The 26,179-nt window shown below is 41.1% G+C and overlaps 1 protein-coding gene across 4 annotated transcripts in view; it reads left to right on the forward strand.

The window, feature by feature from the left end:
* LOC136348067 (pikachurin-like) overlaps positions 1 to 23,615 on the forward strand; it is a 207,456-nt gene extending 183,841 nt beyond the window's left edge. For all 4 annotated transcript variants that reach the window (XM_066298616.1, XM_066298615.1, XM_066298614.1 and 1 more), the window contains 5 exons: positions 7,980 to 8,240; positions 13,523 to 13,714; positions 18,163 to 18,305; positions 19,073 to 19,396; positions 19,455 to 23,615. In XM_066298616.1, the coding sequence (XP_066154713.1) occupies positions 7,980 to 8,240; positions 13,523 to 13,714; positions 18,163 to 18,305; positions 19,073 to 19,396; positions 19,455 to 19,725 (1,191 nt within the window). In that variant the 3' untranslated portion in view covers positions 19,726 to 23,615. The remainder of the gene's footprint in view (positions 1 to 7,979; positions 8,241 to 13,522; positions 13,715 to 18,162; positions 18,306 to 19,072; positions 19,397 to 19,454) is intronic.
* Positions 23,616 to 26,179: the final 2,564 nt, after the last annotated feature.

A 26,179-nucleotide genomic window follows, 5' to 3' on the forward strand; every position in this document is an offset into this window, starting at 1 on the left:
ATCCGCCGCCCACCTCAAATCGACCTTTTGGAATTATGTCAAAGAAATGTTCATTCCTCAGGGATGGAAAAGAGGAATTTCGGAATATTGCAGGTATTTTCCATACTCAGTTTCCTTATGTTTTAATTAACGGTTAATTTTCGTTTATCTACTCATTTCTCGGCGGGTGGCACATTTGCTATTGAAGCGTTAACAAGGATGTTCATCGGAGCTCTTAGCAAAGGGTAAATATGCTCAGTTAGAGCTACCGGAGAATAGTGTGCTAGTCGACTGTTCTAACAACCCCTACGGGTGCTTGGGGCGTTATATAAAAAAAAATGTTTTGTGTAATTTGGCTTTAGCGTCAGTTCGCCGATTGGGCCCCTCGTCTATTGCTTTGATATACAGGGTGTTTGGTAGGTAATACAGGATAGTCGATGAGGTATTAAAGGAGCTTATTCCGAATTAGTTCAACCATATGACAAGTGTTACAGTTTTCCCCAAAAGTTTTTAATATTTTTCAATTTCACCGTGCTTTCCTACAATGATCGAAGTGCTTTTATTACAAAACTCTATAAAACTCTTTTATGAAGACGAGTGGGTGACTTAAATTATTATTTAAGCGATAAAATCTAAAATGGCCTTCATACTTACCTGGAACTCTGCAAACATGATTTTGCTAGTGCGTAGTACGGCAAAGAATCGAGCTCAAACGTGGATTTTATTTGAACGCTCAGGTGTATGTTTGTTAAAATTTATGAAAATTTTGCTTAAGCAAGGCCCTTTCAGCTCTTATGGAAAGTTTCTTAGAAGTTTAATTAGAGCAATTAATCATAAGAGTTTTCAGTTCTCACCCGGCGCATTCGCCAGAACTTAGCCCAACCTAGCCATTTGTTGTCTTAAGATGGTTTGTCAGACATTAGCGGTTTTCGGCCTTTTCTGCAATATTTAGTATGGTCCACATATGCGCCTTAAATAACACTTGACACTATAAAGCGATATTTTATGTTCCAAAGCGAAGAAAGCAAACGTTCAGAGATTTCTCAGTTGATTTTGAAAAAAACCAAAAAGAAAAGCACACGGACTTCTCAGTCGGCTGCGGTTGTAGAACGTCATTTGGCTCCGCTGCAAGTGATTTTCATTTGTTTTTCCGTTCAGTCGACAATGTAAACAATAAATTGTTTCCCTTCAATTTGTGTGCGTCGCAGCAATCATTTTTACGATTAAAGGCGTAAATTTCAATTAAGCGAAATGGCCTCTTTTAGTGATGAGGAGGACGCTGATGTTATTTATAGTCGTGGAAGAGCTCGCGGAAATGGCGAGGCAGCTAGACGATTCTACCGATGGAGTCTTCCAAACTGTCGAACTCCACGTGCAGACGCGTTCAGCTGGACCCCCGTCGTATCAGAGAAAGGGGATCGATCAGCCCCAATAGGCGATCGCAATACACCCGAAGAAAACGAGCAAACTCTCCCTGCCTTCGCAGAACATTCAACAACCAGTATGCTATTGCCTGAGGCAGCGGTTCTTATACTATGGGGCCCCCCAAAGTGGGAGGGTGGATTTAACATGATTAGTGGGGCATTACAGATTGAAAAAAAATTATTTAACAAATAAACTTGCTCTAAGCCTCTAAAAACTAATGCGCTTCTTTTGGGGCGCAAAACATCTCTAAATTTCGTTGTATATTAGAGACGGTCACTCCGAGTTCATTTTCAACTTGAAGTTTATTTCGGTATTTAGACTTCAAGGCAGAGAGTCCAGTTTCACAAAGTTAAAACGTTGGAAAAGGCAACAGATTCCTAAGCCCTTTTGCCTTTATAAAGGAGTAATCACACGGAAGATCAGACCAGAAATTTGTTAAAGATTTGTTAACAAAATTTTATTTTTGTTAGGTGCTTGTTGAAACGTCTATAAGTTGGTCTTTTTTGCAGTGGCAGCCCGAGAGGGGCGTTGTCAGATGGATTTAAAACCCAGCTCCAGTCGGACAATTTGACCATAATCTCTTGCCGAGAAGTGTCATCTGAAATTCGCACTCAGGTTCTCTAAATGACCTATCGCAGTTATCAGAATCGCAACTTTTGATTCTTTTCTGATGGGGGCTCCAGTATGAACTCGCGCAACACAGGAAAAATTTCTAAACGATTTTCTTTTAACTTGTCGTTCCGTTACTGCATTTTCTTCCAAAAAGAGTCAATCTTTTGACCCAAATCCAATATATTTATGCCTTTTCGCTGGAATCAACGACTGAGCGTATTAAGATTTTCAAAAATGTCTACTGAGTAAAAAATCTTCGATAAAGATAATCTGTTATGGAATTCCGTCGGATGTCTGTAGCCCTCCTCCTCGCTGCGAACCGTCGCAACTTCCCTTCTTAGTTCGAAGACACGCTCGACCGCCTTACCGCGCGACATTCACCCGGGGCGGGTCAAACTGCCTAAGATAATGCGGAGGGCGCCGAGCGCAAAAGTTTGAGAACCGCTGGCCTAAGGAACTTTTAAAGAAATTTAAATTAACTTACACCCAAACGTTCAAATCAAATCAAGCTTGTGTTTGGCTTTTTGCTGCACTACAGGGTGGGCAAATAATTTTTGTGAAGCTCTAGGTGCGCAACAGAGCCAATTTAACAATCCATTCATGCTTAGTGAAACAATTTAGCACTTTTTTGCGATAAAGGGCATTGCTGGTTTTCTGCACGGTCAAATTAAAAAATACTAAACACTCGATTGTCAGAAGATGTTGGTGCGCAGGCATGTTTGGTGAAGGAAATTCGGAACGGCCTCCGCTAATGCCCGATTCAGTGTTCTGCGTTACTTACTGAACGCCCCGTATTTCGTTGACGTTGCCCCGTTCGTTTTTGGCGAGCTTTCTATTCGATATAATAAGCAATTCATTCTTGTTTTAAGAGAAACGCGAGACGTTCCCTAATGAGCATTTTCGGCCACATGCTTCCGACCAAACAAACTCGATATGAGACCAAAACTAACATTTCCCAAGAATGTTCTTTACTAACAATGTTGGTTTTCCAATGATCGACAAGCACTTATAGAGGCGAGGGCCGTTGAACCTTCAGCAACATGGAACAAAGCAAATTTCCGATAACGAAATAAACGTTGAAAAAAGTACGTTCGTATTAGATGGGATGGTTTAAAGCGCGTTATTAATAGGTGTTTTGAGGTTCTAAAGTTGCATTTACGTTTAAGTCGCGAACCTTTATCTTGGGATAACGGTTTATCGAAATATTTGAAACAACATTTACAGCCTTAAAACTTTCCCGTTTTAACGGCTTAGGAAGGAAGTTTGCTCTGTATCAGCACTCGGCTATTGCCAGTTGGAAAATACGTCATTTCAATCGAAGAACAGTTATATTAACTTTTATTTTGAAAACTGGCTCGCTCTTTCCAATAACAATTCTGGATCATTTTTTTTTCTTTCTAAAATTTCTTGAGACGTCAAATCCTGAAACAATCCCTTCTCAGCTCTCATCTCTTCGGCTCGGCGAGCTCTGCTTTAAGTACCTTTTCTGCGTGTACTGCGTCGGAATAAATTTCCAGTCAAACGCAAACTAGTATAAATAATCCAAATAGCATGTTTTCTCCAATCAATAATCTCCAAGCTTGGCGATAAACAGCTATCAAAGCCCTCCTCTGGAGAGCATCCCTCTTAAGATGCAACTAGGGTGTTAATATAGTTAATATAGTTAATAACCGTAACTCCATTAACATGGGTCGCTCCTTTATTATTTTGGGACCCAAATTGCGCTTCCAAGTTGGGAAGGATATTTTCATGTTAACTTCTGGAATAACTCCTAGACAAGACCCCGCTTTTGACTACTAATGCTATGAATTAACCTCAGGAATACTGAACAAAGCGTGTTTCACAAACAATAATGCGACAGCCGACACAATTCGAAATGTCTCTTTCAAATAAGATGACTGTAACTGTAGAAGAGCTCTACCGTTTAATATATCTCCAGAGATTAATAACAAAGTTGTTAACGCCACTTAAGGATGAATAATTCAGGACTTTGCTCCCCATTCGCTGCTTCAAGATGTGCACCGAAAGTATGTACCACCTGCGAATGTAGTAATAATCTGCGATAACCTTAAGTTTTGGAAGGTTATATATTACTAGGCGTTGTACATTTATGGAGCATAATTATGTAAAGTTGGGTGAAGTAATTCGCGGGTGCTTAGGATTTTTACCAAGAGTAAATTTAAAGTTGGAAAATTTTCGTGCGCAAATCTGCACCCTGTAAAGGGTCCGCAATGCGTCCCTACTGTGGTGCTGGGCAGCGACACCGAATACCACCTCTTCCCCGACTGCCCTGAACCAACCGAACATGTATAAGATTAACTGTGTTTTGAGATCAATTATCCATTCCCTCGGGAAGGCGAACAGCTCTCTTCTTGACAAAAAGGTGAAGGGATATGTGCAGTTTGAATGGGAAAGATGGAGTCCCGGTTTAATTTTTCCTGTAAATACATAAAAGAGCATATTCCAGCACGTTCAGCAGAGAATCAGCGTGTCAAATTTGACGTCTTTAGGAAATATGCGTAACAAGTAGATGATACACTCAATTGCCCAAATTCGGTACCACAAGAGGGGACTGAGCTTCCAACCCCTTGCGACGAGTTAGATTTCTACAAGGTGTGCGAATTTTTCCTGACCCGCCTGCCTCCTCGTAGATGTAGCATTTTGATTACTTTGTCGACAAGTTTCACTTCCAAGTCCTTCTGCAGATTGTCACAAAATGGCGGAAAATTATCATTTTTCTTTTTTTCTTAAAAACGGTTACACTTGGAAATCTCAATTTCGGCACACATTATCGGTCAATCAAAAGCTATTTTGTAGCGGTGTCTATTCTTTGACTCGTGTTTCTGGAGGGCGGGAATTAGCAACCCCTAATTTGGATTTCCGGACAAAAACAGTCGACGGGGTAATGTCGGAACACCGGAGGAAGCTGCAGAAACGATTTTAAGCTCAGAGAATATTTCGCGGTTTATATAATTCTTTATAATCGCCGGGTTGTTTTTCGTATTTCCTCCTCAGTCCTCTAATGCAGGCGTTAAAGCTGATCTTTCTGAAATTGTTTCCGTAGTCTCTGATTCCCGACCAGCACTCCTGTTCCCGTTCCTCCCAACAAAAGTTCTTTTTTTAATCTTCTCCAAACTTCCTTCGCGAAAGCTCGGATTAGTCACGTGATCGATTCTTGGTAAGTCACGTGCCGACTCCTCGTTCGTCTGCATCGATCCGCCTAGCTGATTCTGGCACCAGTCTTCTTTGAAAAAGAAGCTTTTCTGATTTTGAAACTTTCTTCTCGGCCTCCATAATCTGGAATTCCAAAATAAACTTCTCCTTTTAGCAGGCACAAGCTTTTCTTCTTAAATCTTCCCGTTCTTGTTTCCTGGTAACCACAACTCTCTGTGAGAAGTGATGGGACTCAGACCAGCGGCTGCAGTCAATTGGTGTCGTACTCTGAACGCTCTAGCTGCAGCTCTGCCCCCCCCCTCACAGCTTCTTCAGATATTTATATATTATTTTTCTGAAAAGTTCTTTTTTGGTCGACTTCGCTCTCCTTCAATTGAGCGGTGAAAACGTCTCCTTTTTGGGATCACTTCAAACTCGCGCAACTGCGCCTGCAGCTCCAAAGCCTTGTCTTCCTCATCGTTTTTCTTCACGCGAAATCTTTATCTTTCTTTAATCTCTCGACCCCACGTTGAAGTACAATAAGGCCCATGAAGTTGTTCTAGTTTGTTTAAATTTCCATTAAAATTTGCCTGATTTGGACTTAATCTGGTATGAGTCAAGTTCCGACAAAGTGCAGGCGCAAATCGCTAGAATGCTCTTTCGCTCCTCTTCGCCAAGCAAAACGCCTCATTCCAATACACAATACAACAGAACAATAGAAATTTAATCTATTCTTGAAGTGGCTCTTTCCATAAAGCCTCGGTATTATGTCATGCGAAACAAACATTTTATAGTTACTACCTAGATTTAAACCGTTTTGAGTTGAGCAACTTGAAAAGCCACACTCGAAGGCTGACGCTCCCGTAAACGAAATGTAATTTTCTATGAGCTTCTAAACGAGCGTTTATGCTCAAATTACACACCATCAAAGCAGTTTCCTTTTGAATAAATAAAAACATCAAACAAGGGATGAAATGCATGGATGCTGCTGGGCGGTTTAATAGTCACTCGAGAATATGTAATTATAAATGAGAATGGGAAGTTCTACTCGACGGTGTGCGCAGGTCCACTGCTGCGAGTAATTGTTGCGAATGTTGGAGTGAATACCGAAAACGAAATTTTAATACTAACCCGAATCCCTAGGATTCGTTCGACATAGTGCGACTTAGTCCTGAATAAGCTTCGAATAAATACAGGGTACCAATTCGAAAACTTCCCTCTCCTATTATCTCGAAACGGGATAGACTTTTTTTTAAATCACTGAAACATGTCGGTTTTGTCATTAAGGGGGGAACAATTATGTACAATTCACCACGTCCCTTTCGACCCTCTACACCCCGAGCCCCCCTCTCAAATATCTGAAATGGAAAACGAGGTCAAGCGATAAATACATTAAAGAGCTCTTAATTCACTACACTTTCGGACATATTCATTACACTGAACTGTTGCATTATCAAGTTAGTCGTCTTCGATCCTCCTAAATTCGTTATTATCGTTGTTAGTGCTTTCACAGCTTTGGAGCTAAGATTTTTTTATTTAAACATGTCCGACGACTAGAAAATTGTTGCAATAACCCGCTGCATGGCCGTTTTAAATGTGCCGATGGACGGAATTGGCCAATAAGTTAATAAATTAATTTGTTATAACAATTTCCCGAGCACAAGACATGCTCGAGTAAAAATTTTAGTTTGAGCGCTATCTAAACATTAATAGGAAAAAATCATTTAAAACGACCAAAGACGCGTAAATTGGTGACAGGCACGTGTAACACCTAACCCCCTTTGCCATTGAGAACTTTTGAGAGGGTGGGTCTGCGGTGCAGAGAGTTGAGAGAGACCCGGCAAATTCTATATAAAATTACTCCCCCCGATGTTAAGATCGACGTGTCCCAACAATTTAAAAAAATGTGTAACCCGTTTCAAGATAATGGTGATGGAAAGTTTTCAAACTGACACCCTGTATGTGGAAAATGCGCAAATAAACCAGTGATTGAGAGAGATTTCCCATTCTCTCCAATAAAATATATTGAACAATTTATAACTTTTGTGGTCCAGGAACGAAATTCATTTCAGCAAAATACTGTTTGAATTTTCATTCGGCACTTCTCAATGGTACTATTCCCATCCGATCCCCATCTGTCTACTAGCAAATCAATTATTCATGGCTCAATGGTGCTCTGAAGTCGGTTATTCGGAGCTCTTCTTCAGCTCAATATGCAAACTCGTCAATTTCGACATTAGTTCGTCTTCATTGATTTGTAGATGATGAATCGACGAGGGATAAATCTGGTTGTCCCCGGTCAGATGTCATTAATTGAAGTGAGGACGTTAGATATTCGAAGCATCTAAATGTCTTCGGCTGTAATTTATGATTTCGTCAAATTACCACTTGGAAATGATAATTGGAAAATTATTAATTAAAATTAAATAAGTAGATTTAAGGACTCGAAACTTATTTGATTCAAGGTCGCCAAGTTGCCCTTTATAAAATCTTCTTCAGAAATCATAACTGGTATAATTCAGACAATTTCAGAAAGCACTAAACTCTTCCGAAATTTAGTTATCTTCGGCGTTCTGATAATAACCCTCACGCATGCACTTTAGGGCCGTTTGGTGCAGTCTAAATAACGAAACGTCAATCTACAATCTGCTGAGCTTAAAGCTCTAGAATTCTGAACACCTCAATTCGGCATTAATTTGCATTGTCTTAATTGAACTGGTATAGAATTTAAATATGCACTCGCTCTTTCTGCGTTTTAACCTAAACTCTTCAGAAACCGATTTTGATCCTCCACATTTCCTCTTTTCCAGGTTCCCTCATTCAACGGCTCAAGCCACCTCCGTTACAAAGGCCTGGCAGAGTCAGCGTTGACGTGGCTGGATCTGGAAATCACATTCAAACCGACGCTATCTGATGGACTTATAATCTACAACGGACATAGAATGGATGGTACTGGAGACTTTATGGGAGTCTACCTGAATGACGGTTTCGTGGAGTTCGCTTACGACCTGGGAACTGGGGCTGCACTGATTCGAAGTCACGAGCGTGTGCTCCTGAGCGAATGGCATGAGGTACGTAAAACACTCCCGAGCATAAAATTAGGGTAATTTGAGAGACTTTTCAGAACTTATGCCGAGAGATCATTTAAATTTCAAATCTCGTCAGCAGTGAGGTTCGTCGAAGGAAAGAACGTATGTCGATCATCGTTCGCGAATATTTGGTTACCTAAGTAACCTAATGTAATAATCTAACCTCGTTTTGCGGCACGTGATCAAGCTAAGACCTACTTTATATAATCTATTTCCCTTATTTAAAATCCCAAAGCTGGCTAAATATGAAATTTAAATGATCTCCCTGTACAAACAAATTCAGGGGGGGACTTTTCCAGCTTAGACTGGCTTCTCTACAAAATCTAAAACGATCGTAAACAATAATTGCATGTTTCGATGAGCGTTCGACGAAAAAAGCAGCGTCGCACCAATATGCCCGAAATGCGTCGTCATCATTTTTTCATCCTGTATATTTATTTGAATGTTGCAAAATCAGCGACTGCTTTCATCATCATTGTTCTTTCGTCAAAGCGCTAATGAATCCTGTCGTTGGGGGGTAAATTTTGGCGACTGTAGAAGATGGTGAGAGTGAATCTGCTAGGAACTGTAGAGTACGAGTGCTTCAGCGCTATTAAGAGGCTGAGTTCCTCACTTGAAGACCCGTATCAGGGCGAGGAAGGGCTACAGCAGATAGAGATGGCCGCTTTCTCGTTTCTATTGCTTCCAGGGACCGAACTTCTATCATAGTTCCCCTACGACCTCACCAGCAACAAGTGAGAAACGTAAACGTAAGCGAGCGGACTGTTAGGAGGCGAGTACATACTACAAAATTATCCTAGAGTTACAGGGCCTTCACTTTCTCGTGAACACCGAATTGAAAGGTTGCACTTTGCACGAGAACACTTGGCTTGGACAGTAGAGGATTGGAATCGCGTATTGTTTTCCCATGAATCCCAATGTTACGAGAGTGTAGCCGAGACCAAGCAAGAGATATGCTCAAGCGTGTGTTGTTGAAGAGCTTCCATTTATTGGAGGCTCAATTATGGCATGAGGAGGAATTTAGTGTGAAGCTCGTTCGGAGTTAGTCCCATCCAATATGGGACTCTGAACGCGTACAGATACCCTACAATGATTTTAAAAGATCATGTTGTACCGTTCACGGTTGTTCTTGGTGAAAAGGAAATTTTCATGCATGATAATGCAAAGCCCTACATTACTTGCACGGTTACCGCCTTTATGAAGGAGCTTCAATCGCGTAACTTGCCTGTCCTGCTCGCAGTCCGAATTTGAATCTGTTTGAGCATGTTTGGGATGAGATAAAGAGACGCTTACGGAGACCTGTGCCGGCTCCTAGAAATTTCAGTTCGCTGCGCGAAATTCTGGAGTAAGAACTGGACAATCTTCCACAGAATGAGATCTAAAACCTGATTCGAAGCATTTCTCGTCATCTGCAAGCTGTTATCGCTGGTAGAGGAGGAAACACTGGGGACGGAAGTTCGCGAAAATTTTCATGCTCGGGTTAAGTGCATGTTCGATAATCCCATTATTTTTAATGCATTTTTCAATAAAATCAAAAATTCTCTTTCATTCCAATAATCATGACGAGATCACCACATGAAGTTAGTAGATGTTGTTACAGGTGAAAATGTTTTAATAAGCTATGAACTATTAAGTGCAAATTCTGGGATGACCCTACGTTTATGCTGGGTAACACAATTGACCTTGGGACCAGTTCCGTAGTGACCATGTGCCGTTTTCTTAAGTTTTAAAAATGAGAATGTGTTACGGACCCATGTACCTCGATACTTCTTCTGAGAACACCATCCGGGTGCCAGACCACGGTCCCCATCGGGCCACAACCAAGGGTGCTTTGTGGCTGGGGAATGTGTTACTAGTGAAAAGAAGCTTTGTCAGTGGGGCCATTGCCGCGATCTGCAGTTCGGGGACCTGCAATATTCTCAGAAAAGCGACTCGTATAGGTATGACCGCGATTTACAGCATCCGGCGGGGCCACAGCCCGTAAGGGTTCTTGGTGGAAGAGTCCTAGCCTGCTTCCCATACGCCATTTCAAGCACAGGAATGATCAATACATACGTTTAATTGTCAAGGGGTACCACCTAAGTTTTTCCGAAAGAGTTCTTAACACTACTTCTAAAGTTTAACTTAGGAAACTTTTTAACCATTTACGAGAGTGTGAGAGTTGGACAGGTTCCTGAGCCTTAAAACTACTTCTACAAACGTCCTTAATTTCACATTCCTTACGCTATCCTATGAACAGTCCTTGCGTGGTTCTCGGGATGAGACCCTTCCTCGAGGTCGCGGCGGTGGGAATGAGGGACCAAATGATCCTCCAGTGAGTGCTGATGGCTGGAGTTACGCGCCAGGACACTTTTCACGGTTGGTGTTAACTCGCGGACACTCACCTAGACTCACTTTACTATCTCGGTTTTACACGGCCGGCGATGTCGTACTCTCCTTGCCCCGTTCCAAATTCGCGGGGTGGCAAACTAGTAAAAAGAAAGCCGAAACAAGAGAGCTTTTTCATGAACCAAAAACAAGCGAGCTTTTGCCAGAACCAGCAAAAGAACAAGTAAGTCTTGCCAAATTTTGCCCGTTCTTAAATCCTGCCTCTTCGGGGACACCCATAGGCGTATCCCGACTCTACGCTCTTTTCCGCTCTTCTTGCCGCATTAAGGCGTAGCGCTTTAATGGCTAGTTTGGGCCTTGTGCGTATTGTCGGTACGCGTAATTGCACCACGATATTGGTCCCGACAAAGGCTATTGCTGGAATTCCAACATTTGGTTCGTCCCTCGTCTGGGGATAACGGCTGGACAAACCCAGGGTTTGTCGGAAATCAGATTGTGAAGCCCATGGGCGTACCACAGGGGTATTTTGCCCGACCGTCTTCTGGTTCTTATTTTACTAAAATAATTCCTAACTACGTTTACAAGGTCTTAACCTTTTTTTTTTCCCCGAGGAGGGGGAATCTTCTTAAGACACCCGGCCTGGTCCATGACCGGGTAGTGTGGGATTCGACCGACCATTACGTCGCCCGCCTACCCACTAAACCCACCTCCCCTCTTCTGCCCCGGAACCGCCTCTCGGCATTACATCAGAGCGTCCTTTTCCCCTCCAGACTAGGTACGGACAAGGTTCCGCACCCCACTCTTCTTCCTCTCGTTCTCTCTTACAATCTTGGCCCTCAAGATCTTCTCTCTCAGGCCCTCAAACGCTACCCACTTGCTCTTGCTCTCCACCAGCTCGTTCCCTATCGTGCTTCGGTTCAGGTCGAGTCCCCCCGCCCTTGCCTCGGCGCGATAGCTCTCCCACTCCGGACACGTCCACAGCGTGTGCTCCGGCGTGTCCTTCCTTTCGTCACAAAACCAGCATCCCGCACTCCTTTCCGCTTGTATCCGCTTCAGGTATTTCCCAAACACGCCGTGTCCGGTAAACACCTGAGCCAACATATACCCACTTTTCGTCCATTCGCACTCGTACCACTCACGGATCCGGGGTATGAAGGTCTTTGCTCGACCCTCATACTTCTCCCACTCCCGCTCCCACTCTTTCATTACCCATTCCTTCACCCCACTTCTCTCTTCCCACATCATCCTTCTCTCCGTCACTCTAATTCTCACCGGAGGTATTTTGGCCAGTGCCAACACCGCCTCGGTCGGTGCCGTCCTGTAGGCACTAGCCACCCGGAGTGCGAGCATACGGTTTGCCCTCTCCAGTATGGCCGTGTACCTTCCATACTCCAGTTCGGTTCCCCAGACTGGAGCAGCGTACAGCAGGACCGACGATGCCGCCATCACCATCAACCTCCGTCTTTCATACCCCAAACCACTCGCCCTAGGCAGAATGCCGTCGAGCTTCCCAATCACCTTAGCAACCTTTTCGGAGGTTCGTCGTACGTGCTCGCCGAAGCGAGCATTTCTGCCGATCCACACTCCGAGGTACTTCACGCATTCCTTCGTCTCGTACGAGACGTCGTCCACTCTCAGACTCATGCTTCTTATTTTCCTTCGCCCGGCCAGCAGCACCAGTTCGGTTTTATCCGTAGCCATGCTTAACCCCATGCGTTCGAACGTGTCGGCGACCAGTTCCATGGCCCATCTGGTCCTCGCCTCTAGGGTTACCCCGTCCTTCGCCGAGACCACCAACGCCAAGTCGTCCGCGTGAGCCACCGGGGTGACCCCAACAGAAGTTAGGGAAAACCCTGGGCGATGGCCCTTTTATTGTTTTGGATGGCGGACGGGGTTTTTAAGGGGGGACCGGTTCCTCCGCAACGCAGGACGACTTTTTCAGCCGTTTGAATGGTGGCGCGTGGGTGGGGCTCGAATTGGGCGCGTAAGAGCGACACCCGATGAATACTCGTCCAGCTGTGGAGATCGACACCAACAATCCCCCTTTAAACCTCGATCAAAAAGCATATCAATATTTACTCGAATTTACTTTATCCAGTTTCTCCTAAACGCAATTTTAGCAACCTTCGTTAAAACTTTCGGCATTACCCAATAATCCCGTCCCAAAGTTCAGTAACTATCTATTATTTCGAAACTTTGATCGAAAGTTATGGGGCGTATTGAAAGGTGGTAATAAATCCAATTTTCCGGGACCAAAGGCCATTGTGTCGGGAATAAATTTGGCGGCGTCGCCATCTTTGGCCCTTTATCGCATGTTTATCATTTACCTCTGGCATTATAGAAGAGATTCTTTTTTGTGCCCGACGAAAATAAATTTCGGACCTTAGCAGGTGATCGGTGAGATTAAATTTCTTTGGGGGATTTTTATTGCTTCTCTAGAAGTGTTGCGTTATTAACGTCGCGTTAAAGCCACGAACCAAGAGAGGTACCGTTACGAAAAGTCGTTGGGAAGGATTAAATCGACATTCATCATACTGTTTGTACAACAATTAAAAACACGGTTTTTCATTCATCTCGGCGCATTCCGCACAATTTACCATTTCAATTCCCTAATGGCACATAATAGATCATCAGAAAATACTTTAATGGATGAATGATCGATTTACAGTGCTGTTTACGGTGAACTGAAACACTTGCTATTCGGTCGAAAGTATATTATTGCATTGTAAAATTCGCTGACACGCACGTTGTTAATGCCGTAGGTTTGAACGGGCTTAAATGTAGAATGATTTCCGCACAGAATTTCGTCAATATAAACCAGCAAAGCGAGAGCGAAAATCCATCCGCTTCCCTGATGTACTGACCGGGGGAAAACGGCAGTGGAATAAAACTTCTTGTCCAACCCTAAAAGCAATTTCTTTTTCTTTTGCGTCTAGGTGCGTTTATCCCGCACTGGTCGTTTGGCCATCTTGACCGTCGATAACCAGTTGCCGGTGGAAGTGCTGGCCCCGGGGGCCTTCACTCAATTATCCTTGCCCGAGAACTTGTATTTAGGAGGTGTTCCCAACTTCGGAATCGTCTCCCCTCAGGTCCGAGTCCGGTCGGCGTTCGTCGGATGCATTCAAAAGGTAAGGAACCATTTTACTTTTCTAGGGCTTCTCCTCGATCGTTTATGCTGCAACGTAAGCTATAAAGCATTCCTTCCTACGATTAGTTCGAATTAAAATTATAACGATTTTAAATAATGCGTCCAGTAAGGCATGCCCCCCGCAGTCTCCCGCCGCGGAACTCACGGAGCGGTTCCACTCGCTGATTCGGAGTTTATCTTGTGGTTAGCAAAACTTTTAAACTACCTTGGCACTTACTGCCGCAATTTTCAATTCCTAATTCACTTAGCAAATTTTATTCCCTCTTCCGGGCAAAAACAAGACTTTTTTCGCTTATCGTCGGCATGACGTTGTTTCAGTAAAACATCGCGTTATTTGTTGTATTTTTTGGGATAACGTCGCCCACACTAATAGAGGTTGGTGGAACGACAAAATTGCACACTATTTTGAGCTAAAATTAATTGGGAATAACGTTTTCCCCTACAAGGGTTTCGGACGACCACCCTCGTTGACGTTTCGGACACCAGTACAGGGCGTCCAACGAATAGGGGCCACCACCCGTATCTCGGAAAAAGTTTTAACTGGGGCATCATACTAAAGTGGAGGTGATCTATTGAATAACGATAATTTCATGAAAATACCACTTCCAGTCATACCGGAAATGAACGTCGACTCGTTTACTTTAAGCGGAACACTCTATATATTACGACAAATTTCGATTCTGCGGAACGTTATGAATATTTTTCGTGTACAGCGTTCTACACCTAATCTCTACGGTTTCCGAGAACAATTTATTTTAAATGACGTCTAGAGTTACTAGGTGGCGCTGCTCGCAAGAATTTAAGTATGGCGGCACTCGCAAATTATTCAAACGAAGATTACCTCAATATGTTTATCATTTATGGTGAATGTAACAAAGTATTAACCGGAACATGTCATACGTTTGTTATTCGATATCCAGAAAAACCGAAGCCCCCACGAAAACCTCTCAAACGCGTAATAGATCATTTTGAAACGAGCGGATCTGTCAAAGCATCTCACAGAAGAAAGGAACCTATTGTTGACGATCGTTGCGCCATCTAGTAACTCTACGCGTTACTTAAAATAAAGTATTAAGTACTGAACATTGAAATTTGTTTTTTTTTAATAAAATAAAAACGGTTAGATTTAGATATTGACAGTTGAATTGAAAGTAGTACTTATTTTTGGTGTTAAATGTGCATTCGTTGAAAAAATAGGGGGTTCCTATTTAAAAAAATTGAGTTTTTTATAATTCTTGAATGACAATACTGGACTCTCTTTTTAAATACCCTGTATGAAAAAAACTTGATTTAACTCACTGATCCAAGGGCTGTAAAGCATTTTGCGAAACAGCAAAGAATTTCATTGCAAAATACTTGCAAAAAATGATTAGAAAACACATTCATGGCTAAAACTCTTAATTTTTTTTGGAAAATTTTAAATATCTCGAAAACCGCAAAAATTAAGTATAGAACAGTATAGACGAAAAATAGTCATAATGTTCCACAGAATCGAAATTTATATACAGGAACAATTCTTTTTTTCTTCAGTTTTAGAATGACTGCTGAATCGCTACAGTTAGCTATAGGACATGTTACATAAAGTGTATTCAGAATCAGCGAGAGTCAATCCGAAAACGTCATAAAATGTTTTTGTGACTTTTTGCCATAAGAAAAAAACATAACTTCAATTCATTACTACCTTATGACGCACCTCGTGTATTTCTGAATACTGCAGAATAGGAGAATTTTTTACCTCCTTCAATTTATCTACAAGGTATTTTTTAATAAAATGTATATTTTTCGAGATATTTCAGAGTCCCCGGACTTTTCGCTCTCAGTGTATAGGGTGATGCGCAACGCGACCGACACAGAACAGGGGCGTGTAGGGGACCTTAAAACATGTCGATTTTTTTATACGAAATTTTTCCCTAATGCCTGCGGTTGCTGAGATATCGGTTTCCGAAGATGAATAAAAAAAATTTGAAAAATTCTCAATTTTCAGCAAAGGCTTAACGTAGAATCACCATATTTGGGAAAAATTTTTGATTTATTGAGGGTCCTTCTTTGCTGGAAAATTGAAGTGGCTGAAAACTTAGTAATGGATGTTTAGGACTGGGTCACCCTTAAAATTATATGAATTTTTTTAACCCCTACCAAATTAAAAACTAAGGTTTAGCAATATGACAGTAAATTTAACTTCATATCTTTTTGCACTCTTATACATTTTTCGAAAAATCGTTCGTTATTGAGAAAAAATTTTTTTTTACGCAATTACGTTCCTTGAAGACTATAAGGCCGAGCCCCAACTACTCTTCAACCGTTTATATCTCAGTAACTGCAGGCAACAGGATAAAACTTCGTATAAAACATGTTTTAAGGACCTCTACACGCCCCTGTTCTGTGTCGGTTGCGTTGCGAATCACCCTGTATAACGTATATGGGTGTGTGCAGCACAACCTAAAATATCGAAACATCTCGATTACTAACCATCCTATAAGGAAATATTTAGTATCAGGTTTTAATCACCCTGGGGGAGAAATGTATTGGTACCAACGTTGATTCTCCTCCATTCCCCGTGTGGGAGAGGGAGAGGTTGACTTTTTAATTTCAAATAGCAACCCCCATTTTTTTTTACAGATTCGGTTATACGGCTAAAAGCAAGAAAAATTTATCGAAAAAACATTTTTCGATCCATGCTAGAAAACGCTGCTAAATATCATTCATATTTTAAATGGCAACATCCGCTTTTAAAAAATTTCCATGGGATAAAAGAAATTCTATAGTCATGAACTATGGCAAATTAACTATGACTTAAAAGGTGGAATTCTGCAAATTATGAACGCTTGTGCCAATAATCCATGGGGGCACGCTTGGTATGTGTAAAGACTCTGTTAAAACACAAGTAAATTAAGGTGTTGAAGTTCAGGGGCACCATTTTGAGCATTTACTTCAAAATACAACAATTTACGTTTCAATTAATTCTAAAGGCGATATCATCAAACCCTTCAGCGAATCATACACTAAAAAGAAGTAATTGAATATCGTTAATTACGTGGTTTTCTAGAATTAATTAAAAAAAAATGATTCGGACGAACTTTTATAAATAATATGTTAAACATGAAGTTCAACCCCCAAAAGTTCACCCTTGTGCGCGTTAGAGCAACCCTCTCAAAAATTTTAAATTGCACGAGGGGTCGTGTCACATCTCAAATTCAAGGTCTTTCACAACTACATTCGATGGTGTAATGCGATTCAAAATCTATTGAGTGGTTTTCGAGAAAAACAGCTATGAATTTAGAGAATTAGCTTTGATATATCGCATTGAGCTAATTCGTTGAGGCATGATCCGACGTGATACGTTAATCCATTACACTTCCACGCAATTATTTATTGTTAGCACGATTACAAGCCACTTCGCTCACGTTTCAACAACGTCGGTCTCAGCTTCTTAAGGGCCGTTCCACCCGTCAGCTAAACTTCTTGATTGCAAAGAAGGGAAATCGCAATGATTTCTGATTCCCGATCGAATTCGATTCTCTCTGCCACATTTCCATGATGAACCTGAACATATTGCAATATCTTTTATGATTCACAATATACCATTGCACATTACGCTTCCCGGTTTCGTCATGTTTACCTACTCGTATATCTATCTCTCTAAATTGCATTAGTCTTCTCTGCTATATTGCGAATACGGAATGTGCAATAATGCGTTGGTGAAATGTATTCTAAGGGCTGAGACTACACACATATTGCGGTTCGCTTTAAGGGCGCAATTTTCGTTGGCTTTTTGATATTTGAGCATTGCGGCTCTACCGTTTCTACAGTAACGCAGAGGTGAGTTTTCGTAAGGGTGGTCGAAGTTAATGCGGCGATAATCGATTTCGCGGTAGGTAACGAATAAACGTCGAAACATATGTTAAAAAAAAAAAAACAGGATACAATGAAGATGCCGGAAAACAGAAAAAAACAAATAGACATTAACTGCGTCACAGTGAGTCGCTTAAAAAAAAATTAATTTGAAAAACTCCAGTTCGGGCCAAAACATTGAATGATAATGAGAAAGGGGAGGAAGGAGGAATATTTAACGAAAAAAAAATCGAAAAGCAACAATCGAGTTTCGAACCTCACACGTCCACGCGGAGAAACGAACACCTCCGCCTAGACACGGAGTCTTCATTCGCTTGGTATTTTGTGGAAAAGGACACGCGACTTGCCAGTAAAGCCCTTATGCAAGTTTTTCCGGTCGCATGTCCACTGTACGATCTTTAATATTCGTGCCTTATCCAGTTTTATTCGGCGCTTTCTGTGAAGCAATAAATTACATTTGAATATTGCAAGATTCATGCGACATCTAGAAATCCTCCACATTCTAATTGAATGGATTACATAAAAATAGAGCTGAACCCCGAGACATTCTACATGTGTTCCCATTTATTTGTCCAGGTCCAAATTAATGGACGCTCAGTTGCGATACTCGCAGAAGCCCTGGGAGGAGCCAACGTGGACAACTGCCCCCACCCTTGTGTCGCAAGACCCTGCGGAGAGGACGGGGAATGTGTCCCAGAAATGGACTATTTCACATGCAGGTAAAAGAACAGCGCTATCAATTTAAATCCGGCTGTTCTCAAAGTGATACAAAATAACTCTGCTCACAACAGAAATCAAGATCTTAAAAGGAATGCTGAGAATCTCTGACACTCGAACGAGAGCCTCATAAGTTCCCCCCAAATCTCTCGAAATAAAAAAAGTATAAACCCTCAAATTTAGATTTTAAGGGTCCATTCGAACGGCAATAAAAAGTCTGAAAAAATCCGTACTTCTTAGATTATATGACGCTGTACGGATGGCCCCGAAAAAACCTCTAAAATTTCCTTAAAATCTGCACGACAATCGCTCAATTTTTTATGTCCAAAAACTTCTTCCATAAATTATCGGAAAAGCTAAAAATTTGCATCCAAAATAAACTTTTTTAATAGTAGAAAAGATGTATGAAAAAAAATCAGCTCCCTAATGAATCTACATGGGACGCTCATATTCTACTCCTAACAAACTCTCCAAATCGTCAAAACTTCTTTGAAATCCAAATTAGAACCCTTAAAATATTCCACAAGATTTCCAGTATTACGAAAATTAAATGGAAATCTGAAACCTCTTTATCACAAATCAAGTTTCGCCCTGGATTCGCGTTTAGAGTTGGAAACTGATATCAAACGATATTCATCCCATTTCAACGAAAACATCCTTAAGTGTCAAAATCAAATCCCCATCTAACAGGTATCCCGTAAATTTACAAAAAAAAACAAACAATATTCCTTCTCTCCTCGCCAACTCATGGAAAACGTGTGAATTGTAGGTGCAAACCTGGATACCGAGACCACCTCTGCTCCCGCGGCCCTCCATCCTTCCACGGCATCGACAGCTTTTTCCACTTGAACGACCCAACCACCATGGAGGCCATTTCGACTGACCCTCTGGACATCAACGTCCGCTTCAAGTCCAGCTCCGAGTCCGGATTGCTACTTTGGGCGTTTACTGGAAGCAGCTTCGTGTCCCTGGGCCTCTGGAAGGGGACCCTAGAGTTGCGCTACACCTCCAACTACCGAGAAGATGAAATGCTGGTAGTGCACAACTCTAGCACCGTCCACGATGGGCTGTGGCACAGAGTCAAAGCTGTTAGGTATTGCTATTCGGCCAAATGGTAAAAAAGATTCGTCTGTAGAGAGTGAATTTACTAGGGATGGGTCCACGGGACTTTTAATAGTGGACAACGGTCCTGCGATCACCACTCAATCAGTCCAGATCAGACCTCCAGATAAACCGTTTGCTCCTTCGGAGGCAGAGGGACTCTTCATAGGAGGGATGCCCCACAGACTAATTTCCCTTATAACGGGATACAGGTCGGGAATCAGGGGGTGCATAGCGGATTTAGTGATCAACGCCGACTACCACTTAGGGGTGATCAATAGGGCAGCCACGCGGCACAATATTGGAGAATGTGAGGTGTGAGGTTGTGCTTAGGTTTTATTGGTGTAGATGGGAGGGAGTGGGTCTGAGTAATAGCGATAAACAGAATAGATAGCAGTAAAAGGACTGTCTAGGTGTTATGAATATAATAATAGGTAATATAAACGACTTATTGATTTGCTTAAGGAATTTTCGTACAAAAGGTGTCGATTTGTGTTTTTGTATACTCACACGGGATATTTGACAAAATGAGCTATATCGTAATGTACTTTTTGTAATAATCATATTTTCCTTCTTCACGAAAATTGAACACGATCTTTCGGGCATCTGCTGGTTATTACTGATGTTGACGAGTATATACTATGTTAATATAGCAATGGAACGTCAATTTAATGCCTACAAGAGCCTAATTTTGAAAGAAATGGCGTAAAGAATCGAAAATCTACATTCAAGCAACAAATAATAAAAGTCAATAATATAGGAGTGTAGTCATCGAAGTACAATAGTATCTACCTACTAAAGAGATTATGTTTCCATGTTTGTTGTTTTAATTGCAAGTACATACTGGCTAAAATGTTGATTTTAGGTGATATTTAAAAGAAAATTACAATTTTTAAAATAATTAAAATGTAATAAATTGTTTCCATGAATTTCGGCCATACCTTTGCCACGATATCGGCGACAATCGGTGTATTATTTGCACTCAGCAAGGCGCAGCTTCTCTGAAAGCGGCTTGGGAAATCTGGATATTTTTGCAATTTAATACAAATTCTCCGGTTTCGGTAAAAAATTTTAACACAAAGAAAAATGAGGTTTTATGTGTCTTTTCTCACGAACCGCTAGAATGATGGAATGGCCGAAATAAATAACTCCATTATACAATCCGTTCAAACTAATCAAATTCCAATTCTTGATCGTAACAGACACGTTTTTCGGATATGAATAGATTTGAGAAGTTTCATGGAAATCGATTACATTTTTTAAGGGAAGAGGTGAGAAATATGATATTATGGAAAATCAGAGTCAAAAATACGAGAAAGCCTCCGCTTCTCGCAGTCTGGATGTAAGTTTCTGTGAGTTTCAGGGGACAATAAATCCGCTGCTTTTGGATCAGGTCGGGTAATTCCAAAAGCTCGAAATTCTGAAACGTTTGATACGTATAGAGCGTTTCCGAAAATGTGGGCAAGGTCCCGGAAATGAAAAGCTGCTGCTAAAAAATTGTATTTATGCTTATAAATTGCTTTCCAAAAACTCACCCTAATGGACGTAGAGCTCTTCAAAATTCGATAGTGAAAACGGCATTTTCTTAATAACCTTTCTTTCCGCTGGTAAAATTTAACAACTTCATTTCAAAGAGATAAATTTATTTTAACCAATTTTGACGTAAAAATGTGGTTTATTTTGGGATCTAGGATGTCCCAAATAAAAACACGCACAAAATTCCATTATTACCTTTTTAAATTGATTTTTTTGACAAAATGGAGTTTTTCCGGAAAAAGGTTGAGTTTGCATGTATCGACCAAGAGTACCTTTTTTCCTTGGTACGCCCGAGATCTATTAAGCCACCTAACGGGCTGAAAAACCTAAAACCGGAAAAACTTTGGGAATGAAGAAATTGAGGGTGGCGTCCCCTCCGCTTCCCTGAAGACATAGAACAAAGCGTTAGATCCGATCTTATTAACCTAAGTGTGGTACACGAGTGACCCGAAATCCATAAAACATCATCAGCTGCAAGAAAATTTATTCAGAAAATGCCACTTTCGCTGTGAAATTTCCAAGAGCAGGATTTGGGAAAGGGTCAGTTGTTGGGAAACAATTTATAAGCACGTCGTGACGAGAACTTTTACTTCCGGGATGCCGCCCACACTTTTGAAAACACCGTGTATACGTTAATTTTCCTTGAAAATTTGGTTTACAAAGTCGAATTCCCAGCATCTTGATTTTTCCAAAAGTTTAAGAAAAACGCGAGTAAATTCGTCCGCACCTAACTCCTTTCGTCTCCCTCAATTTGGAGTTCTTCAAATTCTGAACCCAGCTCGAACTGGCCCATACTTGATTCAGGCAAATTATACTTTGAAAACTTAACGCCAGCGGCAGTCTCGGACAACTTCGAAATAAAACTCGGCTTTTTCAAAATATTCTCAAAATCTCCCTTAAGGCTGCAACCATCGGTTTGGATTGAATTCTCGGTGTATTGTGAGTCCGAATTCAAACTGCCCGTAATGGCGTATGAGGAATTTTCGCGCATTTTTGGACAAACCAATTTGAGTATCGAAAGCGGAGTTTAAGACACTCGGGGCAATTTGGACTTAGCGGTTTCCCTGCCGCGACTTGAGAGTCGCACGAGTCCCATGTTAGACGAACCATTTTCGTGAATTTCCATGGAAAACGAATTTCAATGGGTTCTCCTAAGAGTTGCGAATGCGTTGTTTAAAAAAAAACCGTAAATAACTGTGAAAAAGCGACTATTACGGAAACATTAAAATCATCTCGTATTCCCCTGCAGCGGGCATATGCGAACCCTGCAGCCTAATGAGGTACGGGGGCTCACATAACAATGAAAGCGATATTAGTTCTTCCCCGCCCCTCATATTTGAGTTTCGAGGTTGCTCCCTCAATACGCGTAACAACGTTTTCGAGGAAATCGGCATTTTTCGGATTCGCCCTCAATACTTGCTATACGTAAAAATCCACGTCACAATATTGTTTGCACTTGAAGAGTGTGACCTTAAGATTTAACCATAAGGCTGACTTACTTAAACTAATTTCTCGTCTAAATCTATGGTGTTTCCAAGTCCGACTGCTTACAACTTGTACTGATTTATTTCCCTTTTATAGGAGCTTTCGGCTGCCAGCTTTGTAAACGTGCACAACATACATACATAAGACTACTTACACAGTTTTGCACAGGGCTCATTTTCAAACACCATAACTTTAGATCGGTTTCTCATTGCCGAGCAGGGTTCCTGCCCGGCAACAAATTTATATACATAAATTATATTATTAATGTAGTTAAAAGTGAGATGTATGCAAAATACTGCTCTAAAGGGTAATCGACAATCAATAACTATACTCAAATTGATTTTATGTGCTGAATACGACGAAGACGCAAAATCAATGTTGAATTCGAATCATAATCAAAACAATTAACAGAGAAATATTATTTAGATTAAATAAATTATTGCTGTTGATTACCTGGTACACTCTATGAAATTAGAAGGATTTTGTGTTAGATCTTGTAGATACATAGGAATCACTATATTGAATAAGCTTTTCGACGTTTCTTTTCTAATTAGACAATTTTTTATACTAAGTAGATGAATGGAAAATTAACACAGTTAAACTGGGGAAACCTAATTATAGGAGCGAAGGTATGTTTTTAAGGCGTTATAATCATGGAGAAGCAAAAGCAATATTGAAACGTATCAAAACGAAATGAAAAGTCAATATACGATTTTAGACAAGAAATCACTTCATATCGGTGGCAGTCAGTGAAGTCAGGCAAGATGAAAACATACCTTTACAATAAATTTAATAATATACGGTAAGCAACTGCCTTCATGTCATATCATTTTTAAATACGTAGACTCTTTTGGTTTTAACCCCAAAAACAGTCGTTTCGTAGCTTTTTTTTACATTATGAATTTCCAAAAAAAAAAACAAAACTAGATCAAGAATGCATTCCTTTCGCCCAAGACCTCGCACTAAAGTTATTTTCATTGCCGAAGAATAATTGCAGTTTTCAACTACAGTTCCGTGCTAACTGGTGGATTCTTGGTCTAAGGATTATTCTACTGCCGGAAGAGTCGTAGGGTTCTAAATGGTCCATTGTAAAATTCACATTGTTATATAGAGATGACAAAATGTATATGAAATCCTAATTTGTACAGGTAGTTTAACTTGTGTGTTAATAAATCGCTTTTGACTTAAAATTGGCAGTAGGGGTAGTTCATTTCGCCTCACCCCACGCCCTTACGAATTGAGAACGGAAGTAAGTTCAAAACGAAAAAAAAATCATTGAAAAGTCACGAAACCGATTATTTCTCGTGCATTAACGGGCAACGTTTTTTATCAGCTGCGACTGAGAGACTTAGATTTGTTCGCGCCTCGAAGAAATACAGGGTGAAACTGGAGATAAGGTCATCCGTAAAAATAATCCAAGCAGTTTCCTCAGCAAGAATTGTAACGAAATTTAAGTTAATGTCTCACGCGTGCCTCCTTGGCAGCCTGCTGGGCACATTTAAAACTAAATTATCAAACAAACCTTGAGGGGTAGTTCCCCGCGGTTCGCATAGGCAGTGAAACGCCCGGCGATTGTTGGAACTGGGTTATAGCAATAAAACTCCCCTCTTGCTTTTGTGACGAACATTCCGACTCAAGACCACTCGGAAAGCAAGACCGACCAATTCCGTATTCACTTTACCTAAAAGCGACCCTTGTCCCCTAACAAAAAGGCACCCTAAAACCACCAATACCGTGCACAAGTCTCACACATGGTATCCTCGTGAAACGTAAATGTAATAAATCCGAAGATTTAACAAAATTGTCCATTAATTAGGTCAGTGCCGCCCCGTAGGGTTTGGGTGTCCATAACTCAAAACGATGATTTTCGAAGTGGTTATTATTCTTCAAAAATCTACTTTGTACCATGTCCCGTGCGTGCTCGATGGGACTGAGACCGAGACATCGTGCTGACCAGGGTAGAACGTTGATTTGATTCTCTTCAAGAAAATTTCTGTGCGGTGTCCCATTATCGGGCATCAGAACGAAGTTTCCACCGACTGCTGGGAAATATTGAATGACCACAGGCCTTCGATTCAAGTTGGTGTACTGGTCAGCGTTTAAAAAGTTCTCATCTCACCAACGCGCTCACCCAAACCTATATCAGCCAATATGCCATAACTGGACGACTTCTGAGGAAATGAACCTCCTGGACGTTTTGGAGAGCCGCTTACCAGATCGTCTCCATACTCTTCCTCTTGGCGAATCGGAATGAGTTCCAAATCGCGACTCATCGCTGGATAGAACTCGACTCGTCCAATTTTCATGGTTAGTTACATCAATTATGACTGTTAAAAAAGTACTTGTTCTTCAATGGTGCAGTTCTCAGAAATCTTTGCAGATCGACGTTTACTCGTTGAGGCTCTAGCGTGCCAGTTTCCCTAAGGCCACTTTCATCAGCCTCAAATATTTTACTACTGAAAATCCTTCGGTTGGTAAATTTTCCACGGTATTTTCGAAAAGCGGCAACACTATTTTCATGTAAATTGAAAAAAAAAATGTTTGCCGAAAAGGGCACTTTCCAACAACGTTTAAAGATCTTTAACCCGAGTGCTGTATTGATGCGCAGGTTGATTGAATAAAGATCATGAATCTGAGTTTTCCCAGTAACTTCCATGAGCAAAGAGAAAAATTCAGTTTCCTCCAATCACATCAACAGCCATCGGGTCAGGCCATAAAGCGTCGAAAAAGTTATTAAATTCGAATAACAGGTATTAAAGCTATAAAGCTTTGAATTGGCAAAAAAACCGGGTAGGCCAGTTTTTTTGCAACCCAGTGTATATGGCATTGCATCCGCTGATGCTGACGTGCCGGATGAGTAGAAATAAAACGGGAACTGGCAATATTAGATTCATAAAGACCTTTGTCTGCGTTGAATAAAACATTCATAATTGCCTGCTCCAGAGCGATTTAAGCGTTAGAAGTATATTTTTCCATTTTTTCCGCAATATATTTTCCGAATGCGTCGTTCGAAGTTTCCGGCGGGCAGTTAGCTGTGGCGATGGAAATTAATATGTTGAAAGCTTTATCAAGTCTTTTCTGTTCTATATCGAGCTTTTTTTTACTTTTGTAAAGCTTTTAGAGATACAGAGGAAAGTTTAGGGATATCAGAATTTCCATTACTTACGTCCATAATTCAGCGGGCTGCGTCCCTGATTTCGGCAGCCGAAATGTCCGATGGTCCTGTCCTACGTATGCAATCTGAAAAAAAAATCGTGACCCTTTAGTACTTTTCTATGGGATAAATCCATTTTCGGGTGCCTCAAACGCAGCAGGGGTAGTTGTTTGTAGCAGAAGAATAGAGGGATTTGCTTCGTTGTCTTAGAACTGTAAATGGCAAATGTGTAATTCTATAGGCGCCAATAAACGGCGGCAGTGAATTCTGCCATTATAAAGGCACCTTCAGAATTGTTTTATTTTGCAGTTATTGATGTAAAGTACACTTTTTGTCCGTGGACGTTGGCTGCCGAGGCCGAATTTCGGATGGTGAAGTATTTAAGACCTTTCAGTTATACAAGAAACATGAGTTTTCTAACTCTACCAGCCCTTGGAAGATATCTCTTTCATATTTGTTCGTTGGAGGTGATGCGATTCGCTTGAGCGAAAACATACATTTTTCCGGACTATACATGTCCTAAAAGCCCAAAGGACAGAACTTTTAATTATCGAACATGTCGAGCAGAGAATTGTAGAAAATATCTTTGGGCTAGAGTTT

Source organism: Euwallacea fornicatus, chromosome 31 (genome assembly GCF_040115645.1).
Source record: "Euwallacea fornicatus isolate EFF26 chromosome 31, ASM4011564v1, whole genome shotgun sequence".
In the NCBI taxonomy this organism is placed as follows: domain Eukaryota; kingdom Metazoa; phylum Arthropoda; class Insecta; order Coleoptera; family Curculionidae; genus Euwallacea; species Euwallacea fornicatus.